Raw genomic sequence first — 20,129 nt, 5'->3', positions numbered from 1 at the left:
AAAGAAATAGGCAGTAGATTTATCCAACTTAAGATAATGCATAAGTGGCATTGAACACTGCAACAATTGTATAAATGGAACTTGGCCCCCACAGACGATTGCTGGAGATGTGACGGTCAAAATGCTTCGATTTTACATATCCTTTGGAGCTGTTTGACACTTCAGGACTGGTGGGAAAACACAATGGAGGTCATTTTCAGTGTTTTGAAAAGATTTGGTATCTCACCGAAATTGTCCATACTTGGTATAACTACAGAACTTTCCGATTGAGACTTTTCCTGCAATACAAAAAAAAAAAAAGGATTATCTTGGCTGTTACTACGGCAAAATGAGTCTTGTTAAGACATGGGCACAAAAAGAAACCCCCTCACTATGAGGAGTGGCTAATGACGATGGTTAAGTTGGCATCTTACGAAAAAGTGACTTATGATTTATTAGATAAATTGTACCAATATAATTGTATTTGGTCCCCCTTCACTAACTGACTTTCTGTAACTTGAGGGGCAGAGGAGTAATGAGAGAGTGGTTGCTGTGGGGTTTGGTGTGTGAAGAAAGAATATGATAATTTTTTATTTTTTGTTTATTTGTTTGTTTTCTGTTTTGTTATTGAAGTTCAAAACGAAAATAAAAATTGATGAAGATAAAATAACACGCTGTCTTTAATGCTGAAAAAGCTTAAAAGCGATGCTACAGCTTAAGGTGACCTACTCATCTTCAGCATAATGCCACAAAGGTTATTCAAACTGTTTGAAAATCTGAAGGACTGGGAATAAGACTTGGTGTACTATTGCCTAACTGATGCTCAACTAAAGCTGCAGAATGTGTATGTATGTCTACACCAACTACACAAGAAATTGCAGAAGCTATAATTTTATGATCGCACTATGACGTTTTACAAAACAAGTACAAATGTCCTACCTTCTCTTTGTTAGGTAAAGTCTGAGTCCTGGTAAAAGTGTCTCCTCCGTTAATACTGATCAGTTCTCCATCTACAGGTGGAAACGGGGCGGGGAAGACCACTACGTCACTCTTGAGTGTGTCTGAGCTGAAACACACGTCATACTGCTGAGTAGCTTTAGAGTAAGACCAGCTCCCATCAGGGTGGGTGGTGATCATGGGGGCGCTGTACCTGCTGAAAGTGCCGTCTGTCCTGTGGCATCTGACTGCTATTAAAGTGATGAGGCTGAGCAGAAAGATGACGGACACCGACACAATGGCGATCAGCAGATACAGGTTCAAATCCGAGAAGCTGTCCTCCTTTACAGGCACATGTCTGAACGGAGTCTGGATTTCAGCCGTGCTTTCAACCACCACCACATCAATCGACACAGTAGCTGACAGGGAGGGTTCTCCGTTATCAGAGACCAAGACCACCAAGGGGTGAGTTTTGAGGTCATTGTCACTCATTCTCCTCCTAGTCCTGATCTCCCCGGTGCTGGTTCCGATCCTGAACAGGTTGTTTCCTTTGGGCTCAGACAGGTGATAAGAAAGCAGCGCATTGTATCCAGAGTCTGCGTCTACAGCCCTGATCTTTGCCACAAAGTATCCCGCTTCAGCAGAATAGGGGATGCTCTCACTGTTAACGGAGCCATGCTCAGAATATGGCGTGAGAATCGTGGGACTGTTGTCATTTTCATCCAGGATTAAAACGTTTACAGTCACATTGCTGCTGAGTGGAGGAACACCAGAGTCTGTGGCCTGAACTTTAAAGTGGAAAGTTTTTAACTCCTCATAGTTAAAAGACTGCAGGCTGATTATATCTCCAGTTTCTGAATTTATATTTAAAACAGATGAAACTGGAATGCTTTTAAGAGAGCTATCTAACAGCGTGTAAGTCACCTTTGCATTAACATCTAGATCAGCATCAAAGGCATTTACTGTATAAATTATTGAGCCCGTTGGACTGTTTTCTTTGACATACACATTAATAACAGTCTCCATAAATTTGGGTGCGTTATCATTAACATCAGAAACATGAACAGTAATGACTTTGTTACTGGACAGAGGTGGAGCTCCTTCGTCTGTGGCTGTAATGGTGACATTATAAACAGAAGTGGTTTCTCTGTCCAGCGGTCCATCTACAACTAAAGAATAATCATTTTTGTAGTTGGACTTGAGATTAAACGGAGCAGATCCAACTACCTTACAGCTGGTTACACCATTCTTCCCTCCATCTTTATCACTTACTGTAATCAAAGCAACAATAGTCCCCAGCTCTGCGTCTTCTTTTACCGGTGTCATGAGGGATGTCACTGATATTTGTGGGGGATTATCATTCATATCAACGATCTCAATCAGTAATTTAGCATGTGCACTACGAGGAACGGGACCCTGGTCCGTTGCTTGTACTCTGACTTCATAAGCAGGCGTCTCCTCATAATCCAATCCACCCTTCACTGTGATTTCTCCTGTTTCTGAATTGAGATCAAAAATATTTGATGGATCAATATTCCCTCGTTTGATGAAGGAATATAAGATTTTACTGTTCATGCCTTCATCTAAATCTGTGGCATTTAACTTGATAACAAGTGTTCCGGGAGTGGCATTTTCTTTGACACGCACTTTATAAAGCAGTTTGCTAAACGCGGGAATATTATCATTTACATCGATTACATTCACATGTATCTGCAATGATCCCGTTCTTGGAGGTTTTCCTCCATCTACAGCGGTCAGTATTAGATTGATTACTGACTGTTTTTCTCGGTCCAAAGCTTTTTGCAGCACCAGCTCAGCAGACACACCGTGCTCTCCGCCGCTCTGCACATCAAGTGAGAAATGCTCATTTTGACTGAGCTTGTAGGTCTTCACTGAGTTGCTTCCTATGTCTCCGTCTACGGCCACAGGGAGAAGATATCGCTCTCCCGTCAACGATGATTCAGAAATATTTAAGTAATACCTGTTTTCGAGAAATGCAGGTGAATTGTCGTTTACATCTAATATATTAACCTCTACGCGATGTGCAGTCATTGGATTGCTTAGAACAGCTTGTAATTTTAAGGAGCATTTTATAGTCAGTGGACAAAGCTCCTCTCGGTCTATCCGCTCCTCAACTAAGAGATTCCCACTCCGTAAGTTAACGTTAAGATATGTCTTACTGTAACTGGAAACCACACGTAGATCCCTGTTTTCTAGTTCCTGTACATTGATGTTTAAATCCTTTGCGAGATTCCCCACCACTGTGCCTTTGTTCACCTCCTCGGAAATCGAGTAGGCTAACTGCGAAGCAGCCCAGTGCCAAAGACAAAGAAACACAACAATGCGAATCCAGACGTGTTCCTCCTTTGGTAGAATATACATTGTTGATCCACAAAAAGAAGTGAACACAAGTGAACATTAATCCTCATTCGAGAAATGTACACCCGAAGCGATAAATGATATAAGGAGCTCCTGCTCTCATCGTCACAGCACCTTCCGCGGGTGTGCAATGGCCGATGAGGATTTCATTTTTTCCCGTGCAGGGAGGAGTTTTAACAATTCAAACAAATTTAGGTCTATGGTCTCCTGCGACATCAAGTGGCGAAAGACTGCTATCAGCATTCTACATAGAAACCGTGAACATTTAGTGTCAGTGTGGACATGAAAATATTTAAAAATTTGATTGTGTTGTGTGAAACCCGGTCAATAAAAAAGATAAGATCGGTATTTCAGTGAGCTAACGAGCTCGTTTGACGTTATAACAATTCAACACACATATTGTCTTTTATTCAAAGTCCATTATTGCTTAATTTTCAGTCGTACACATGTATTAAAATCAAGAAGAAGAAGAAATAGAAGAAGAAGAAAAACAAAACCTTTGCTCACTTAATGATGTCACAAAATGCACGTATTCAAAATATGGCGCCATACATTCTAGCACCACGGACAGCGACTTTTCATGATATTCTATACTCGTCTTGAATAAAAATAAGATACCTGGTACTACACCCTGTGTTGCACTTTGAGTCACCATGGCAGCCACTGTAAGTTATATAAACAGTAAAGTATAAATATGTCAACGAGATTAAAAAAGCCTATTAGTGCAGTGACAAGTACCAACACCAATCACCCTCTGTGGGACATGAATTATTTACTTAAGTGACTAAAGGTAGTCTTGACGCCTCCTAGATTTTGGACGCACTAATTTAAGTTTAAAAATCGCTCGTAAAAGAATGAAAGGGTTAAACACTATTCGACAGATTATGTCACTCATTTTAAGCAAAATGCTCCAAAGTTCTGTCAAGCAAACTCAAAAAGTCAGTCTTAGTGTTTTGGTTCTTAGGATTGTTCACTTGAAGCTGTATAATTTGTATATATGTAAGAACTGTTAACAGGAAATGACATAATAATTTTATGATCGCACTGTGAGGTTTTACAAGACTTAAGTTCAAATTACCTACCTTCTCTTTGTTAGGTAAAGTCTGAGTTCTTGTAAAAGTGTCTCCTCCGTTAATACTGATCAGTTCTCCATCTACAGGCGGAAACGGGGCGGGGAAGACCACTACGTCACTCTTGAGCGTGTCTGAGCTGAAACACACGTCATACTGCTGAGTAGCTTTAGAGTAAGACCAGCTCCCGTCAGGGTGGGTGGTGATCATGGGGGCGCTGTACCTGCTGAAAGTGCCGTCTGTCCTGTGACATCTGACTGCTATTAAAGTGATGAGGCTGAGCAGAAAGATGACGGACACCGACACAATGGCGATCAGCAGGTACAGGTTCAAATCCGAGAAGCTGTCCTCCTTTACAGGCACATGTCTGAACTGAATCTGGATTTCAGCCGTGCTTTCAACCACCACCACATCAACAGACACAGTAGCTGACAGGGAGGGTTCTCCGTTATCAGAGACCAAGACCACCAAGGGGTGAGTTTTGAGGTCATTGTCACTCATTCTCCTCTTAGTCCTGATCTCCCCGGTGCTGGTTCCGATCCTGAACAGGTTGTTTCCTTTGGGCTCAGACAGGTGATAAGAGAGCAGCGCATTGTATCCAGAGTCTGCGTCTACAGCCCTGATCTTTGCCACAAAGTATCCCGCTTCAGCAGAATAGGGGATGCTCTCACTGTTAACGGAGCCATGCTCAGAATATGGCGCGAGAATCATGGGACTGTTGTCATTTTCATCCAGGATTAAAACGTTGACAGTGACGTTGCTGCTGAGCGGAGGAACACCAGAGTCTCTGGCCTGAACTTTAACCTGGAACGTTTTTAACTCCTCATAGTTAAAAGACTGCAGGGTGATTATATCTCCAGTTTCTGAATTTATATTTAAAATAGATGAAACTGGAATGTTTTTAAGAGAACTATCTAACAGTGTGTAAGTCACCTTTGCATTAACATCTAGATCAGCATCGAAGGCATTTACTGTATAAATTACTGAGCCTGTTGGACTGTTTTCTTTGACATAAACACTAATAAAAGGCTCCGTAAATCGGGGTGGATTATCATTAACATCAGAAACATGAACAGTAATGACTTTGTTACTGAACAGAGGTGGAGCTCCTTCATCCGTGGCTGTAATGGTGACATTATAAACAGAAGTGGTTTCTCTGTCCAGCGGTCCATCTACAACTAAAGAATAATCATTTTTGTAGTTGGATTTGAGATTAAACGGAACAGATCCAACTACCTTACAGCTGGTTACACCATTCTTCCCTCCATCTTTATCACTTACTGTAATAAAAGCAACAATAGTCCCCAGTTCAGCGTCTTCTTTTACTGGCGTTATCAGTGACGTCACTGATATTTGTGGGGGATTATCATTCATATCAATTATCTCTATCAGTAATTTAGCATGTGCACTACGAGGAGAGGCGCCCTGGTCCGTTGCTTGTACTCTGACTTCATAAGCAGGCGTCTCCTCATAATCCAATCCACCCTTCACTGTGATTTCTCCTGTTTCTGAATTGAGATCAAAAATATTTGATGGATCAATATTCCCTCGTTTGATGAAGGAATATAAGATTTTACTGTTCATGCCTTCATCTAAATCTGTGGCATTTAACTTGATAACAAGTGTTCCGGGAGTGGCATTTTCTTTGACACGCACTTTATAAAGCAGTTTGCTAAACGCGGGAATATTATCATTTACATCGATTACATTCACATGTATTTGTAATGATCCCGTTCTTGGAGGTTTTCCTCCATCTACAGCGGTCAGTATTAGATTGATTACTGACTGTTTTTCTCGGTCCAAAGCTTTTTGCAGCACCAGCTCAGCAGACACACCGTGCTCTCCGCCGCTCTGCACATCAAGTGAGAAATGCTCATTTTGACTGAGCTTGTAGGTCTTTACTGAGTTGCTTCCTATGTCTCCGTCCACGGCCACAGGGAGAAGATATCGCTCTCCCGTCAACGATGATTCAGAAATATTTAAGTAATACCTGCTTTCGAGAAATGCAGGTGAATTGTCGTTTACATCTAATATATTAACCTCTACGCGATGTGCAGTCATTGGATTGCTTAGAAAAGCTTGTAATTTTAAGGAGCATTTTATAGTCAGTGGACAAAGCTCCTCTCGGTCTATCCGCTCCTCAACTAAGAGATTCCCACTCCGTAAGTTAACGTTAAGATATGTCTTACTGTAACTGGAAACCAAGCGTAGATCCCTGTTTTCTAGTTCCTGTACATTGATGTTTAAATCCTTTGCGAGATTCCCCACCACTGTGCCTTTGTTCACCTCCTCGGAAATCGAGTAGGCTAACTGCGAAGCAGCCCAGTGCCAAAGACAAAGAAACACAACAATGCGAATCCAGACGTGTTCCTCCTTTGGTAGAATATACATTGTTGATCCACAAAAAGAAGTGAACACAAGTGAACATTAATCCTCATTTGAGAAATGTACACCCGAAGCGATAAGTTATATAAGGAGCTCCTACTCTCATGGACACAGCACCTTCCGCGTGTGTGCAATGGCCGATGAGTATTTCATTTTTTCCCGTGCAGGGAGGAGTTTTAACTACATGAATACATTCAGGTCTATGGTCTCCTGCGACATCATGTGGACAAAGACTACTAACAGCATTCTACATAGCCGAATATCTTAAGCAATAGTGAATGTTTCGTTTTTGTTTGGAAATAAAAACTTGTTGTATTTAGAATGTAAGGGGAAAATCTCGTTAGTGGAAAAGCTCGATTATTTCAGTGAGTTAACAAGCATGTACGCAGTTAAAGTAATTCATTATTTACACTAACAAAGATTATAATTCTGATTTTAAATCTAGGCAGTCTTGAAGCTCTCTCTCTCTCTCTCTCTCTCTCTCTCTCTCTCTCTCTCTCTCTCTCTCTCTCTCTCTACACACACACACACACACACACACACACAGATATATATATATATACATATATAATAACTAAAAGCGTGTTATTGAATGATCCTACACAATCACCTCGTATAAAGCTTGGTGCACAACGTCTAGCACCACGGACAGTGAGTTTTCACCACATAAAATTTCACGTCTTTCACATCACTAGAAAACGACAGCAGCTGTCACATATTTGAGTTTGTGGTTTTGGTCAACATGGCGAACCGTGTTGATTACATAAAAATGACTGACAATTATTCCAAGAAAGGAGGTGATAGCACGGCATCAAGGGCCACAAAAGATCAGCTATTTTTTCTTATGAACTGTGAAGACTAATAAATGAATTAATAACTAAATCTCAAAATATCATTAACCATTGAATTTTTGCGCCCAGAAATTCACTTAAATGATTTTTTGGCTAAGTGTTGAAAGTACTGAAAGCTAAATCAAAGCTTAATTGCTCTTATGTTCAAAATAATGTATCAACGTCAAACAGTCTTGTGAAGATGGATTAAGGTTGGTGTTTTGTTGCCTACCTTCTCTTTGTTAGGTAAAGTCTGAGTCCTGGTAAACGTGTCTCCTCCGTTAATACTGATCAGTTCTCCATCTACAGGTGGAAAGGGTGCGGGGAAAACCACCACGTCACTCTTGAGCGTGTCTGAGCTGAAACACACGTCATACTGCTGAGTAGCTTTAGAGTAAGACCAGCTCCCGTCAGGGTGGGTGGTGATCATGGGGGCGCTGTACCTGCTGAAAGTGCCGTCTGTCCTGTGACATCTGACTGCTATTAAAGTGATGAGGCTGAGCAGAAAGATGACGGACACCGACACAATGGCGATCAGCAGATACAGGTTCAAATCCGAGAAGCTGTCCTCCTTTACAGGCACATGTCTGAACTGAGTCTGGATTTCAGCCGAGCTTTCAACCACCACCACATCAATAGACACAGTAGCTGACAGGGAGGGTTCTCCGTTATCAGAGACCAAGATCACCAAGGGGTGAGTTTTGAGGTCATTGTCACTCAATCTCCTCTTAGTCCTGATCTCCCCGGTGCTGGTTCCGATCCTGAACAAGTTGTTTCCTTTGGGCTCAGACAGGTGATAAGAAAGCAGCGCATTGTAACCAGAGTCTGTGTCTACAGCCCTGATCTTTGCTACAAAGTATCCCGCTTCAGCAGAATAGGGGATGTTCTCACTGTTAACGGAGCCATGCTCAGAATATGGCGCGAGAATCGTGGGTCTGTTGTCATTTTCATCCAGGATTAAAACGTTGACAGTCACGTTGCTACTGAGCGGAGGAACACCAGAATCTTTGGCCTGAACTTTAACCTGGAACGTTTTTAACTCCTCATAGTTAAAAGACTGCAGACTGATTATATCCCCAGTCTCCGAATTTATATTTAAAACAGATGAAACTGGAATGTTTTTAAGAGAACTATCTAACAGCGTGTAAGTCACTTTTGCGTTAACATCTAGATCAGCATCAAAGGCATTTACTGTATAAATTACTGAGCCCGTTGGACTGTTTTCCTTCACATACACATCCATAACAGGTTGCGTAAATCGAGGTGCATTATCATTAACATCAGAAACATGAACAGTAATTACCATTTTACTGGACAGAGGTGGATTTCCTTCATCTGTGGCTGTAACGGTGACATTATAAACAGAAGTGGTTTCTCTGTCCAGCGGTCCATCTACAACTAAAGAATAATCATTTTTGTAGTTGGATTTGAGTTTAAACGGAACAGATCCAACTACCTTACAGCTGGTTACACCATTTTCCCCTCCATCTTTATCACTCACTGTAATCAAAGCAACAATAGTCCCCAGTTCAGCGTCTTCTTTTACCGGTGTCATTAGTGACGTCACTGATATCAGTGGGGGATTATCATTCATATCAAATATTTCTATAAGCACTTTAGCATGCGCACTGCGAGGAGAGATGCCGTGATCTTTTACTTGTACTCTGACTTCATAAGCATGCGTCCCTTCATAATCTAATCCACCTTTCACTGTGATTTCTCCTTTTTCTGAATTGAGATCAAACATATCTGATGGATCACTGCTGCCCCTTTTGATGAAAGAATACAGTAGTTTACTGTTCATGCCTTCATCTAAATCTGTGGCATTTAACTTAACCACAAGTGTTCCGGGTGTAGAATTTTCTGTCACTCTCACTTTATATAGAGATTTGCTAAACACCGGCGCATTATCATTGGAATCTATTATGTTTACTGTTATTTGAAGTGTTCCTGATTTGGCAGGTTTTCCTCCATCTACAGCGGTCAGAATGAGATTAACTACCGACTGTTTTTCTCGATCTAAAGCTTTCTGCAGCACTAATTCAGCAGAAATTGCATGTTCATCACCGCTCTGTACATCAAGCGAGAAATGTTCATTTTGATTCAGCCTGTAGGACTTCACCGAGTTACTGCCTAAATCTGCATCTTCCGCTATAGGCAGTAGGTATCGTTCTCCTGCTGAGACTGTTTCAGATATATTTAACGAAAATGACTTTTCAATGAATTCTGGTGAATTATCATTTATATCTAACACGGTCACTTCGATGCGATGCACATTCACTGGATTGCTTAAAACAGCCTGTACTCTTAGGGAACACTGCACCGTTCTCAGACAAAGCTCCTCTCTGTCAATTCTGTCGTTAACAAAGAGGCTTCCGGTTCTTAAATTCACGTCAAAATATTTCTTACTGTAACTCGAAATAATACGCAGATCCCTGGTTTCCAGCTCTTGTACATTGAGGTTTAAGTCCTTTGCGACATTCCCTACCACAGTGCCTTTGTTCGTCTCCTCGGAAATGGAGTACGATAATTGTGAAGCAGACCAGTGACAGAGACAAAGAAGTATAACCATATGAATCCATGCACAATCTCGGTTTCCCATAGTTGAACAGTCAACGCATAAATCTGTAAATCCAGATGATTCTATATCCTGTAAATATCCGCTATAAACACCATTATCCAGCAGCAGCAGCCCTTCTCGCCACAGTATAGTCCCAGTGTGTCTTTAAACTGGTGTCCAATGACGGCCTCAGTATTCCCGTACAGGGTGGAGTTATAGATATACAATTGTTTCTACGGTCTCCAACGACACCGTGTGGCAAATGTTAGACGACTCAAGAGAAATATGAGCAACATTAAGCCCCCATGATTTGTTGCATTACAAATATTTTACAATTACATTTCCAGTCTTAGAGTTTTTGTCTTGGTCAGTTGTCAGTTTTTATATATAATACTTAAATATTTGCGCATATCCGTTTTTAGACATGAACCCGAAACTCTGAAGAGGCATTAAAGGCTAGAATATTACCTCAGTAGTGCAGTGTATTTAGAAAGAAAGTGAATTCACAGCAAATTAAAATGAAATAAAACAGAAGTGATACAATAATAATAATAATAATAATAATAATAATAATAATAATAATAATAATAAAAAAGAAAACACGTCTTCGCCAAAATATGACCTTGTGCTTTTAACTAATTTTAATAAATTAAAAAAAAGGTTCTGAGTATACTGGCACTGAGAGTTCAATCGTAACGTTGCATCTTTGTTTCAGCACCACGGATAGCGCTGTAGCCACCAGCATGAGCAATGATTTGTTAAGCAGACAGGAATCTAAAAAAACAGGGGAACAAAATGGGCACGATCGCTTTGTTCTCGAAGTGTGGTAGATAAGAAGGTTAATCGTGAGTGCTGATATTACAATAAGCGGTGATATTAACGGCTATGACAACCGGGGGATTCCTACTTTTTCGTTGCTTTAATTTGAGAGTCTGATGATGCGGTGAATATAAAACCTAAATTGTAAACAGAAAGCACTCAAATAAAAACTCAAAAGCACATACCTTCTCTTTGTTAGGTAATGTCTGAGTCCTGGTAAAAGTGTCTCCTCCGTTAATACTGATCAGTTCTCCATCTACAGGTGGAAACGGGGCGGGGAAAACCACTACGTCACTCTTGAGTGTGTCTGAGCTGAAACACACGTCATACTGCTGAGTAGCTTTAGAGTAAGACCAGCTCCCGTCAGGGTGGGTGGTGATCATGGGAGCGCTGTACCTGCTGAAAGTGCCGTCTGTCCTGTGGCATCTGACTGCTATTAAAGTGATGAGGCTGAGCAGAAAGATGACGGACACCGAAACAATGGCGATCAGCAGATACAGGTTCAAATCCGAGAAGCTTTCCTCCTTTACAGGCATATGTCTGAACTGAGTCTGGATTTCAGCCGTGCTTTCAACCACCACCACATCAATCGACACAGTAGCTGACAGGGAGGGTTCTCCATTATCAGAGACCAAGACCACCAAGGGATGAGTTTTGAGGTCATTGTCACTCATTCTCCTCTTAGTCCTGATCTCCCCGGTGCTGGTTCCGATCCTGAACAGGTTGTTTCCTTTGGGCTCAGACAGGTGATACGAGAGCAGCGCATTGTATCCAGAGTCTGCGTCTACAGCCCTGATCTTTGCTACAAAGTATCCCGCTTCAGCAGAGTAGGGGATGCTCTCACTGTTAACGGAGCCGTGCTGAGAATATGGCGCGAGAATCGTGGGACTGTTGTCATTTTCATCCAGGATTAAAACGTTGACAGTGACGTTGCTGCTGAGTGGAGGAACACCAGAGTCTGTGGCCTGAACTTTAAACTGGAACATTTTCAGCTCCTCGTAATTAAAAGACTGCAGGCTGATTATGTCTCCAGTCTCTGAGTTTATGTTTAAAACAGTTGAAATCGAAAATTCTTTCGGATAGTTCTCTATTAACGAATACGTTAATTTAGCATTTTCATTTGTGTCAGCGTCACATGCTGTCACTTTTGTGATTATGTCTCCCACTTTACTGTTCTCTTTCACGTAAATATTAATATAGCCATCTGGAAAACTCGGTGCATTATCATTAACATCAGAAATGTGCACAGTGATTACAGCACTGCTTGAAAGAGGCGGACTGCCTTCATCGGTAGCGATTATAGTTACACTGTATTGTGATAAAGTCTCCCTGTCAAGCTGACCGTTAACTACTATTGAGTAATAGTTTTTGTAATTTGACTTTAATTTAAATGGGATGGAATCTTTCAATTTACAACTGGTGAGGCCATTTTGCCCCCCGTCTTTATCCGTTACAGTCACAAGTGCAACTACTGTTCCAATTTCAGCATTTTCCTTTACTGGGCTCATAAGTGAAGTTACTGAAATCTGTGGTGCATTGTCATTGACATCAACAATCTCTAACAGCACTTTAGAATAACCGCTACGAGGGGAAGCGCCTTGGTCGCTAGCGCGCACTCGTAATTCATATGCAGTGTTTTCCTCGTAATCCAGATTACCCTTCACAATGATTTCACCGCTCTCAGGAATAACAATGAACTTTTCAGGGGACTCTACATTTCCTCTTTTCAGTAAAGAATACCTGACGTCTGAGTTTGAACCCTCGTCCAAGTCTGTTGCATTTAATTTGAGTATTGTTGTACCTATAGGCACACTTTCACTGACGATTACTTTATGAAGCGGCTTACTAAATGAAGGCGTGTTATCGTTAACGTCTATGACATTCACAAAAATCTGCATGGTGCCAGATCTCACAGGCTTTCCCCCATCAACGGCTGTCAATGTTAGTTTAATAACGGATTGTTTCTCTCGATCTAAAGCTTTTTGCAGCACTAACTCAGCAGACAAATGGTCTCCTCCGCTACTGACATCTATGGAGAAATGCTCGTTTGGACTTAATTTGTAGGATTTCACTGAATTGCTGCCAGTGTCTGCATCCTGAGCTGCCGGGAGCGGATACCTCTCTCCCGTTGAAGATGATTCGGAGATATTAAACACATGGATTTGTTCAAGGAATGTCGGAGCGTTATCGTTGACGTCCACAATGCTGACTTCAACGCGATAAATATTCATGGGATGGTTTAACAGTCCCTCTATACTTAAAGAACACTTTGGTAAATTAGGACAAAGCTCTTCTCGGTCTATTCTTTCGCCAACGAACAAAGCTCCTGTCCGTAAATTAGCCTCAAAATATGCCTTACTGTATCCCGATACAATCCGAAATCCTCGTTCCTCCAGTTGTTGTGTATTAATGTTCAAATCCTTCGCGATATTCCCCACTACCGTGCCTTTGTCCACCTCCTCAGAAACGGAGTAGGAAATCTGAGCAACACAGTAGCCGGATAAACAAAGAGTAATGGCGAACAGCATCCATTCCCCCTCTCTGTGGTGTCGGAGACTCATTCTGTTTTGTAGATATTATTCCAGAGAAATAAACGCACTTCATTCACTAATGCAGACAAATATCCGAAAGACTACCAAGCTCTCTAAATGTAGATACCATCGTTCATGACGAGGCGATTTACTAACCCGGACAGAAACGCAGAGGCTGTCTCTTATTTCACCAACAGTGAAGGTGGAGCTTTAACTCATAATTTACATCAGTGAGTTTGTGGTCTTGGGCGACATCTAGTGTTCCTTTTATCGACAACAGTTTAATATTTAGAGATTGTTTGTTTTCCCAAACACACCAGAAATGGATCACGAATATCAGATGTCATAAGATATTAACTTTTTGTGTTGCAGAAAACGTCGTGCACACTAAAAAAAGCCAGGTAAATTGGAACTACGCAATCAGGGAAGAGTTTTGTTAATTAGAAAAGAGAAAATCTTCACATTCAGTTAAAACATTACAAGTTATATAACCAACGATTTTGCCTTTCCAGGTGAACATATTAGGTACTGTAAATTATATGGTACAAATTATGGACCAGCTGATCATTTATGGGCATGTAACTTCAAAATTTTATTTATACAAGTTTATGGTGTTGAGACTCACAGATAAGCTATTTTAGGACATGAAGCTAAACACGAAAGACTCGCAGACAAAGAGAAATCAGCACCGCGGAGAGCGCCTTTCCCATTATGCAGCTTCAGACCATATAATTACTAGTTATTTACTGTGTTAGACCAGCACTTTTCATATAGTCGATTGATTAAGAAAATACTTCAGTGAGGGAAGTCATATTTGCAGCATTACACTAATAAAAACGTATGTAATCTACTTTTCTGTATGAATGTACGAATTTTGCATTAAACCATGTACACTGACATTACAGTATTATGCTATGTGTGGGTATCAAAATACAGACAGGGGTGGTATCCCTTTAACTGGAATTAGTGGTTGAAAGCATCTTACCTTCTCTTTGTTAGGTAAAGTCTGAGTCCTGGTAAAAGTGTCTCCTCCGTTAATACTGATCAGTTCTCCATCTACAGGTGGAAACGGGGCGGGGAAGACCACTACGTCACTCTTGAGCGTGTCTGAGCTGAAACACACGTCATACTGCTGAGTAGCTTTAGAGTAAGACCAGCTCCCGTCAGGGTGGGTGGTGATCATGGGGGCGCTGTACCCGCTGAAAGTGCCGTCTGTCCTATGGCATCTGACTGCTATTAAAGTGATGAGGCTGAGCAAAAAGATGACGGACACCGACACAATGGCAATCAGCAGATACAGGTTCAAATCCGAGAAGCTGTCCTCCTTTACAGGCACATGTCTGAACTGAGTCTGGATTTCAGCCGTGCTTTCAACCACCACCACATCAATAGACACAGTAGCTGACAGGGAGGGTTCTCCATTATCAGAGACCAAGACCACCAAGGGATGAGTTTTAAGGTCATTGTCACTCATTCTCCTCCTTGTCCTGATCTCCCCGGTGCTGGTTCCAATCCTGAACAAGTTGTTTCCTTTGGGCTCAGACAGGTGATAAGAAAGCAGCGCATTGTATCCAGAGTCTGCGTCTACAGCCCTGATCTTTGCCACAAAGTATCCCGCTTCAGCAGAATAGAGGATGCTCTCACTGTTAACGGAGCCATGCTCAGAGTAAGGAGCGAGAATTGTTGGATTATTATCATTTTCATCCAGGATTAAAATGTTAACAGTCACGTTGCTGCTGAGCGGAGGAACACCAGAGTCTGTGGCCTGAACTTTAAAGTGAAAACTTTTTAACTCCTCATAGTTAAAAGACTGCAGACTGATTATGTCTCCAGTCTCTGCGTTAATGTTTACCATTGTAGACACCGGCATTGATTTACTGTTACTCTCTAAAAATGAATATCTCACCTGACTATTCCGGTCAGTGTCCGCATCATGTGCAGTTACCCTTTTAATAATCTCCCCAACTTTACTGTTTTCTTTGACGTAGACATTAACAACCGATTCTGAGAAATTAGGCGAATTGTCGTTTATATCAGAAACGCGAATAGTAATCACAGTTGTGTTCATTAAGGGCGGACTCCCTTCATCGGTCGCTGAAACTGTAACGTTGTATTGGGAGGTAATTTCTCTGTCAAGGGCCCCGTCAACGACTAAAGAATAATAGTTTTTGTAGTTGGTTTCTAGTTTAAAGGGAACATCATTTTTTATTTTACATTTAATTTCCCCATTCTTACCTCCATCGCGGTCGAGTACGGATACAAGTGCTATCGCAGTACCTACACCTGCGTCCTCCTTGACGCTGCTGAGGAGTGACGTCACTGTTATCGCCGGGGCGTTGTCATTTACGTCTATTACCTCAACCAGCACCTTACAGTGAGCAGACATCGGTGGCTGGGCCTTATCGTTAGCTTCTGCGCGGATCTCAAACGCTGTATATTCCTCATAATCAACATTAGCTTTGACTGTGATCACCCCCATTACAGGATCAATGTGAAAAATCTCTAATATACGATCCTGCCCTTTACTTCTCAAAGAATACATTATCTCACCGTTTGTTCCCTGATCTGCGTCTGTTGCATTTAGTGTAATCACATTTGTCCCGATTGGTGTATTCTCGAATAAACGAGTTTTGTACAAGGGGGTACTAAACACTGGTGGGTTATCGTTTATATCTAAAACGTGTATAATAACTAGTGACGTGCCAGATCTGGATGGAGTCCCTCCATCTGTAGCAATCACTGTGAGATTTATCACAGGCTGCTTCTCTCTGTCCAGCGTTTTCTGTAAGACTAGTTCGGCATAGACGCTTTCTCTGCCTTTGATAGTAGCGAGAGAAAAATATTCATTCGGCGTCAGCTTAAAAGCGTTAACCATATTCTTCCCCACATCTGCATCAATAGGCTCAGACAAAGCGAATTTCATCCCAGGCAGAGTATTCTCTGCTATGTCTATAATCTGAGACCTTTCCGTGAATAACGGGTCGTTGTCGTTGACATCTAGAATATTTATTTCTACGCGATAGAGCTTTAAAGGATTGTTTATCACAGCTTCTACATTGACTGTGCATTTTAGGGTCTTCGCACAGAGCTCCTCTCTGTCTACTCTCTCATTAACATAGAGAGCACCGGTTTTTAGATTTACCTCGAAATATTTTCTTTTCGAGCCGCTGACAATCTGAAACATGCGAGATTCCAGTTCCTGAAGGCTGAGATTTAAATCCTTAGCGATATTTCCCACAGAAGTCCCCACATCCACTTCCTCAAACACGGAATATGAGAGCTGCACAGATTGCGCTTCCCGACAACACTCCAGCAGCACAAGCACCAGATATGAAACAATAGACATCCTCATTGGTACATGCATAAATCCACAACGTAATTGAAACGCAGATCCCAACAAGGTCACCTTTTCACAATTTCTATAGTTACTATAAATACACTTTCAGATATGCGCTAAATTATAGTGTACACCTACATGTACAAAATAATATATACACCCTCGGTCCTTTCGCACCGTCCTTGCCGTTTTTGTCAAAAAGCCCGGAGTGCCACATCCTCTTGTACAACTGGGAGGAGCACGAAACTACAACACAGAAATCTCAGTGTCACAGTCTGCGGCGCCACCACGTGGACATCTGCCACAACTGTCACAATATCTCTTTCATAAATAGTCAACGGATGTTTGTGAGCGATTCTTAGTATTTCACCTTCTTTTTTACTGTTGGTAAAATGCATCTGAAATGTTACTAAATTAATTTAATACTATATGTAAATTAAATTCACAAGTTGATTGATTTCGTCTGATAATGAACAGAACAAAAAACACATATACACACCACCGAATCCACACTGTGTATGTATAAAACGAAAATAAAACAGAAAATATAAAATGTTCTCCAAATTGTACTTAATATACTGGTTAATTTCTGTAATGAAATAACACAACTGGAAATGTTAAATACCGCTTTAACAGGTTCAGCCTGGGTCCTTGCAAGTGTCTCCGTGAAGTACAGGTGCAATTTTTTTATGCTACGGTTGACCTAAAAGGTTCAGAAAAGAAAGTTTACCCTTACCTTCTCTTTGTTAGGTAAAGTCTGAGTCTTGGTAAAAGTGTCACCTCCGTTAATACTGATCAGTTCTGCATCTACAGGCGGAAACGGGGCGGGGAAGACCACCACGTCACTCTTGAGCGTGTCTGAGCTGAAACACACGTCATACTGCTGAGTAGCTTTAGAGTAAGACCAGCTCCCGTCAGGGTGGGTGGTGATCATGGGGGCGCTGTACCTGCTGAAAGTGCCGTCTGTCCTGTGGCATCTGACTGCTATTAAAGTGATGAGGCTGAGCAGAAAGATGACGGACACCGACACAATGGCAACCAGCAGGTACAGGTTCAAATCCGAGAAGCTGTCCTCCTTTACAGGCACATGTCTGAACTGAGTCTGGATTTCAGCCGTGCTTTCAACCACCACCACATCAATCGACACAGTAGCTGACAGGGAGGGTTCTCCGTTATCAGAGACCAAGACCACCAAGGGGTGAGTTTTGAGGTCATTGTCACTCATTCTCCTCCTTGTCCTGATCTCCCCGGTGCTCGTTCCGATCTTGAACAAGTTGTTTCCTTTGGGCTCAGACAGGTGATAAGAAAGCAGCGCATTGTATCCAGAGTCCGCGTCTACAGCCCTGATCTTTGCCACAAAGTATCCCGCTTCAGCAGAATAGGGGATATTCTCACTGTTAACGGAGCCATGCTCAGAGTAAGGAGCGAGAATTGTTGGAGTATTATCATTTTCATCCAGGATTAAAATGTTGACAGTGACGTTGCTTGTAAGTGGAGGAACACCAGAGTCTGTGGCCTGAACTTTAAAGTGGAAAGTTTTTAACTCCTCGTAGTTAAACGAGTGCAGGCTGACTATATCTCCTGTCTCTGAATTAACAGTTACCATTGAAGCCATTTGCATGGTCTTGGAAGAGCTGCTAATTAAATGATACATTGATTTTGCGTTTTCATTTAAATCCAGATCTGTTGTTGTCAGTTTATGAATAGTAGTTCCAATCGGACTATTCTCTTTCACATACAGAGTAATTGGAGAGTTCGGGAATTTAGGAGGGTTGTCATTCACATCAGAAACGTGAATAGTGATAACAGTTGTGCTGGACAGAGAGGGCGTCCCTTCATCTGTAGCTACAATATATATATCATATCGGGAAACAGTCTCTCTGTCAAGAAGCCTGTCCACTAGCAAAGAATAATAGTTTTTATAGTTGGATTTTAATTTAAATGGCACAGAACCTGTTATCTTACAGTTTGTGAGGCCATTTTTACCCCCGTCTTGATCAGTGATAGTCACCATAGCAACAGCTGTGCCTATTTCGGCGTCCTCTTTCACTGAACTCATGATTGAAGACACTGAGATTTCTGGAGCATTGTCATTAACGTCAATGACTTCAACTAAAACTTTGCCATGTGCACTGCGAGGAGGAGTTCCTCTGTCTCGGGCTTGAACGCGGATCTCAAATGCTTGGTTTTCCTCATAATCAATATTTCCTCGCACAGTAATTTCCCCAGTATTATTATTCAGGGAAAATTTGTCATCAGGGTTTAAACGTCCTCTTTCTGTAAATGTGTAGACAACCTGACCATTAATACCATCATCTAAATCACTCGCAGTGAGTGTTAGTAACGGTGTGCCAATATTTGCATTTTCAATTACTTGGACTTTGTAGAGAGATTTACTGAACACGGGTGAATTATCGTTCACATCCAGAACATTAACTTGTATTTGCAAAGTCCCCGTTTTGGGAGATTTTCCTCCGTCTATCGCAGTCAGAGTGAGCTCAATAACAGCTTGTTTTTCTCGATCTAAGGCTTTCTGCAGCACCAACTCAGCAGACACACTCTGGTCGCCAGTACTCTGTATATCTAAAGAGAAATAATCATTCGCGTTCAATTTATAAGTCTTCACTGAGTTAGCGCCAACATCTGGGTCATGCGCTATCGGCAATGGATGCCTTTCTCCGACATATGAGGACTCATACATATCAATTGTAGATATATCTTCTTGAAAAGACGGGGCATTGTCATTAATATCATTGATTACAACTTCAATTCGATGAAGACTGCGAGGGTTACTCAGTATGGCTTCGATATTTAAAGAGCACTTTACCGTATTAGGACATAGCTCCTCCCGATCAATTCTCTCGCTAACGAAAAGTACTCCAGATTCAAGATTGATATCAAAATACGGGGGTTTATACCCAGATGTAATCTGAAGACCCGCTGACTGAAGCTGCTGCACACTAAGATTTAAATCCTTCGCTAGATTTCCCACCGCAGCGCCTTTGTCCACCTCCTCAAAAATGGAATAGGATATCTGAGCCACGGACCATTCACAGAGACAAAGAAGGCTGAAAAACAGACTCCAAATATTATCCCATTGTCTTCGAGCAGCCATCGCTGTTTATACAAAAGTATGAAATCCTGATTTATACTTCCTGGAAAGAAACGCCAAATATGAAAAATATCCCTTCATGTATCCACTCTCGCCAAGGATCCTCACTCATTAGGGCCTTGATCGTCTGTGCGCTTCTTTCACAAAGCAATGCCAGATGGTGACGTTTCATCTTTTCGTCATTAAATGAG

At 41.6% G+C, this 20,129-nt stretch overlaps 2 protein-coding genes across 15 annotated transcripts in view; both read right to left on the bottom strand.

Moving 5' to 3' along the window:
- Window positions 1-20,129, bottom strand: part of LOC308408491 (protocadherin alpha-C2-like) — a gene marked incomplete at its 5' end in the record, with an annotated part of 158,904 nt that overhangs the window by 48,989 nt on the left and 89,786 nt on the right. Inside the window, one exon of one of the 14 annotated variants that reach the window (XM_080900787.1) lies at window positions 11,144-13,640. The exons of 10 other annotated variants lie outside the window; for them this stretch is intronic. In XM_080900787.1, the coding sequence (XP_080756913.1) occupies window positions 11,144-13,519 (2,376 nt within the window). Of the gene's footprint in view, window positions 1-918; window positions 3,359-4,376; window positions 6,868-7,811; window positions 10,274-11,143; window positions 13,641-20,129 lie in introns of those variants that run through there. 3 more of the 14 variants (XM_080900790.1, XM_080900786.1, XM_080900785.1) reach the window with 3 other exon arrangements.
- On the bottom strand, window positions 14,415-19,645 carry LOC308408311 (protocadherin alpha-3-like; the record flags this gene model as incomplete). The annotated part of the gene is made up of 2 exons (XM_080900514.1): window positions 17,563-19,645; window positions 14,415-16,928 (listed from the first exon to the last, which is right to left on the bottom strand). The coding sequence occupies exons 1-2, from the start codon at window positions 19,525-19,527 to the stop codon at window positions 14,415-14,417; spliced, it is 4,479 nt and encodes a 1,492-aa protein (XP_080756640.1). The 5' UTR covers window positions 19,528-19,645.

This window comes from Rhamphochromis sp. 'chilingali' (assembly GCF_963969265.1).
Source record: "Rhamphochromis sp. 'chilingali' genome assembly, chromosome: 13".
Classification (NCBI taxonomy): domain Eukaryota; kingdom Metazoa; phylum Chordata; class Actinopteri; order Cichliformes; family Cichlidae; genus Rhamphochromis; species Rhamphochromis sp. 'chilingali'.
This window is presented reverse-complemented; position numbering and strand designations above follow the sequence as displayed.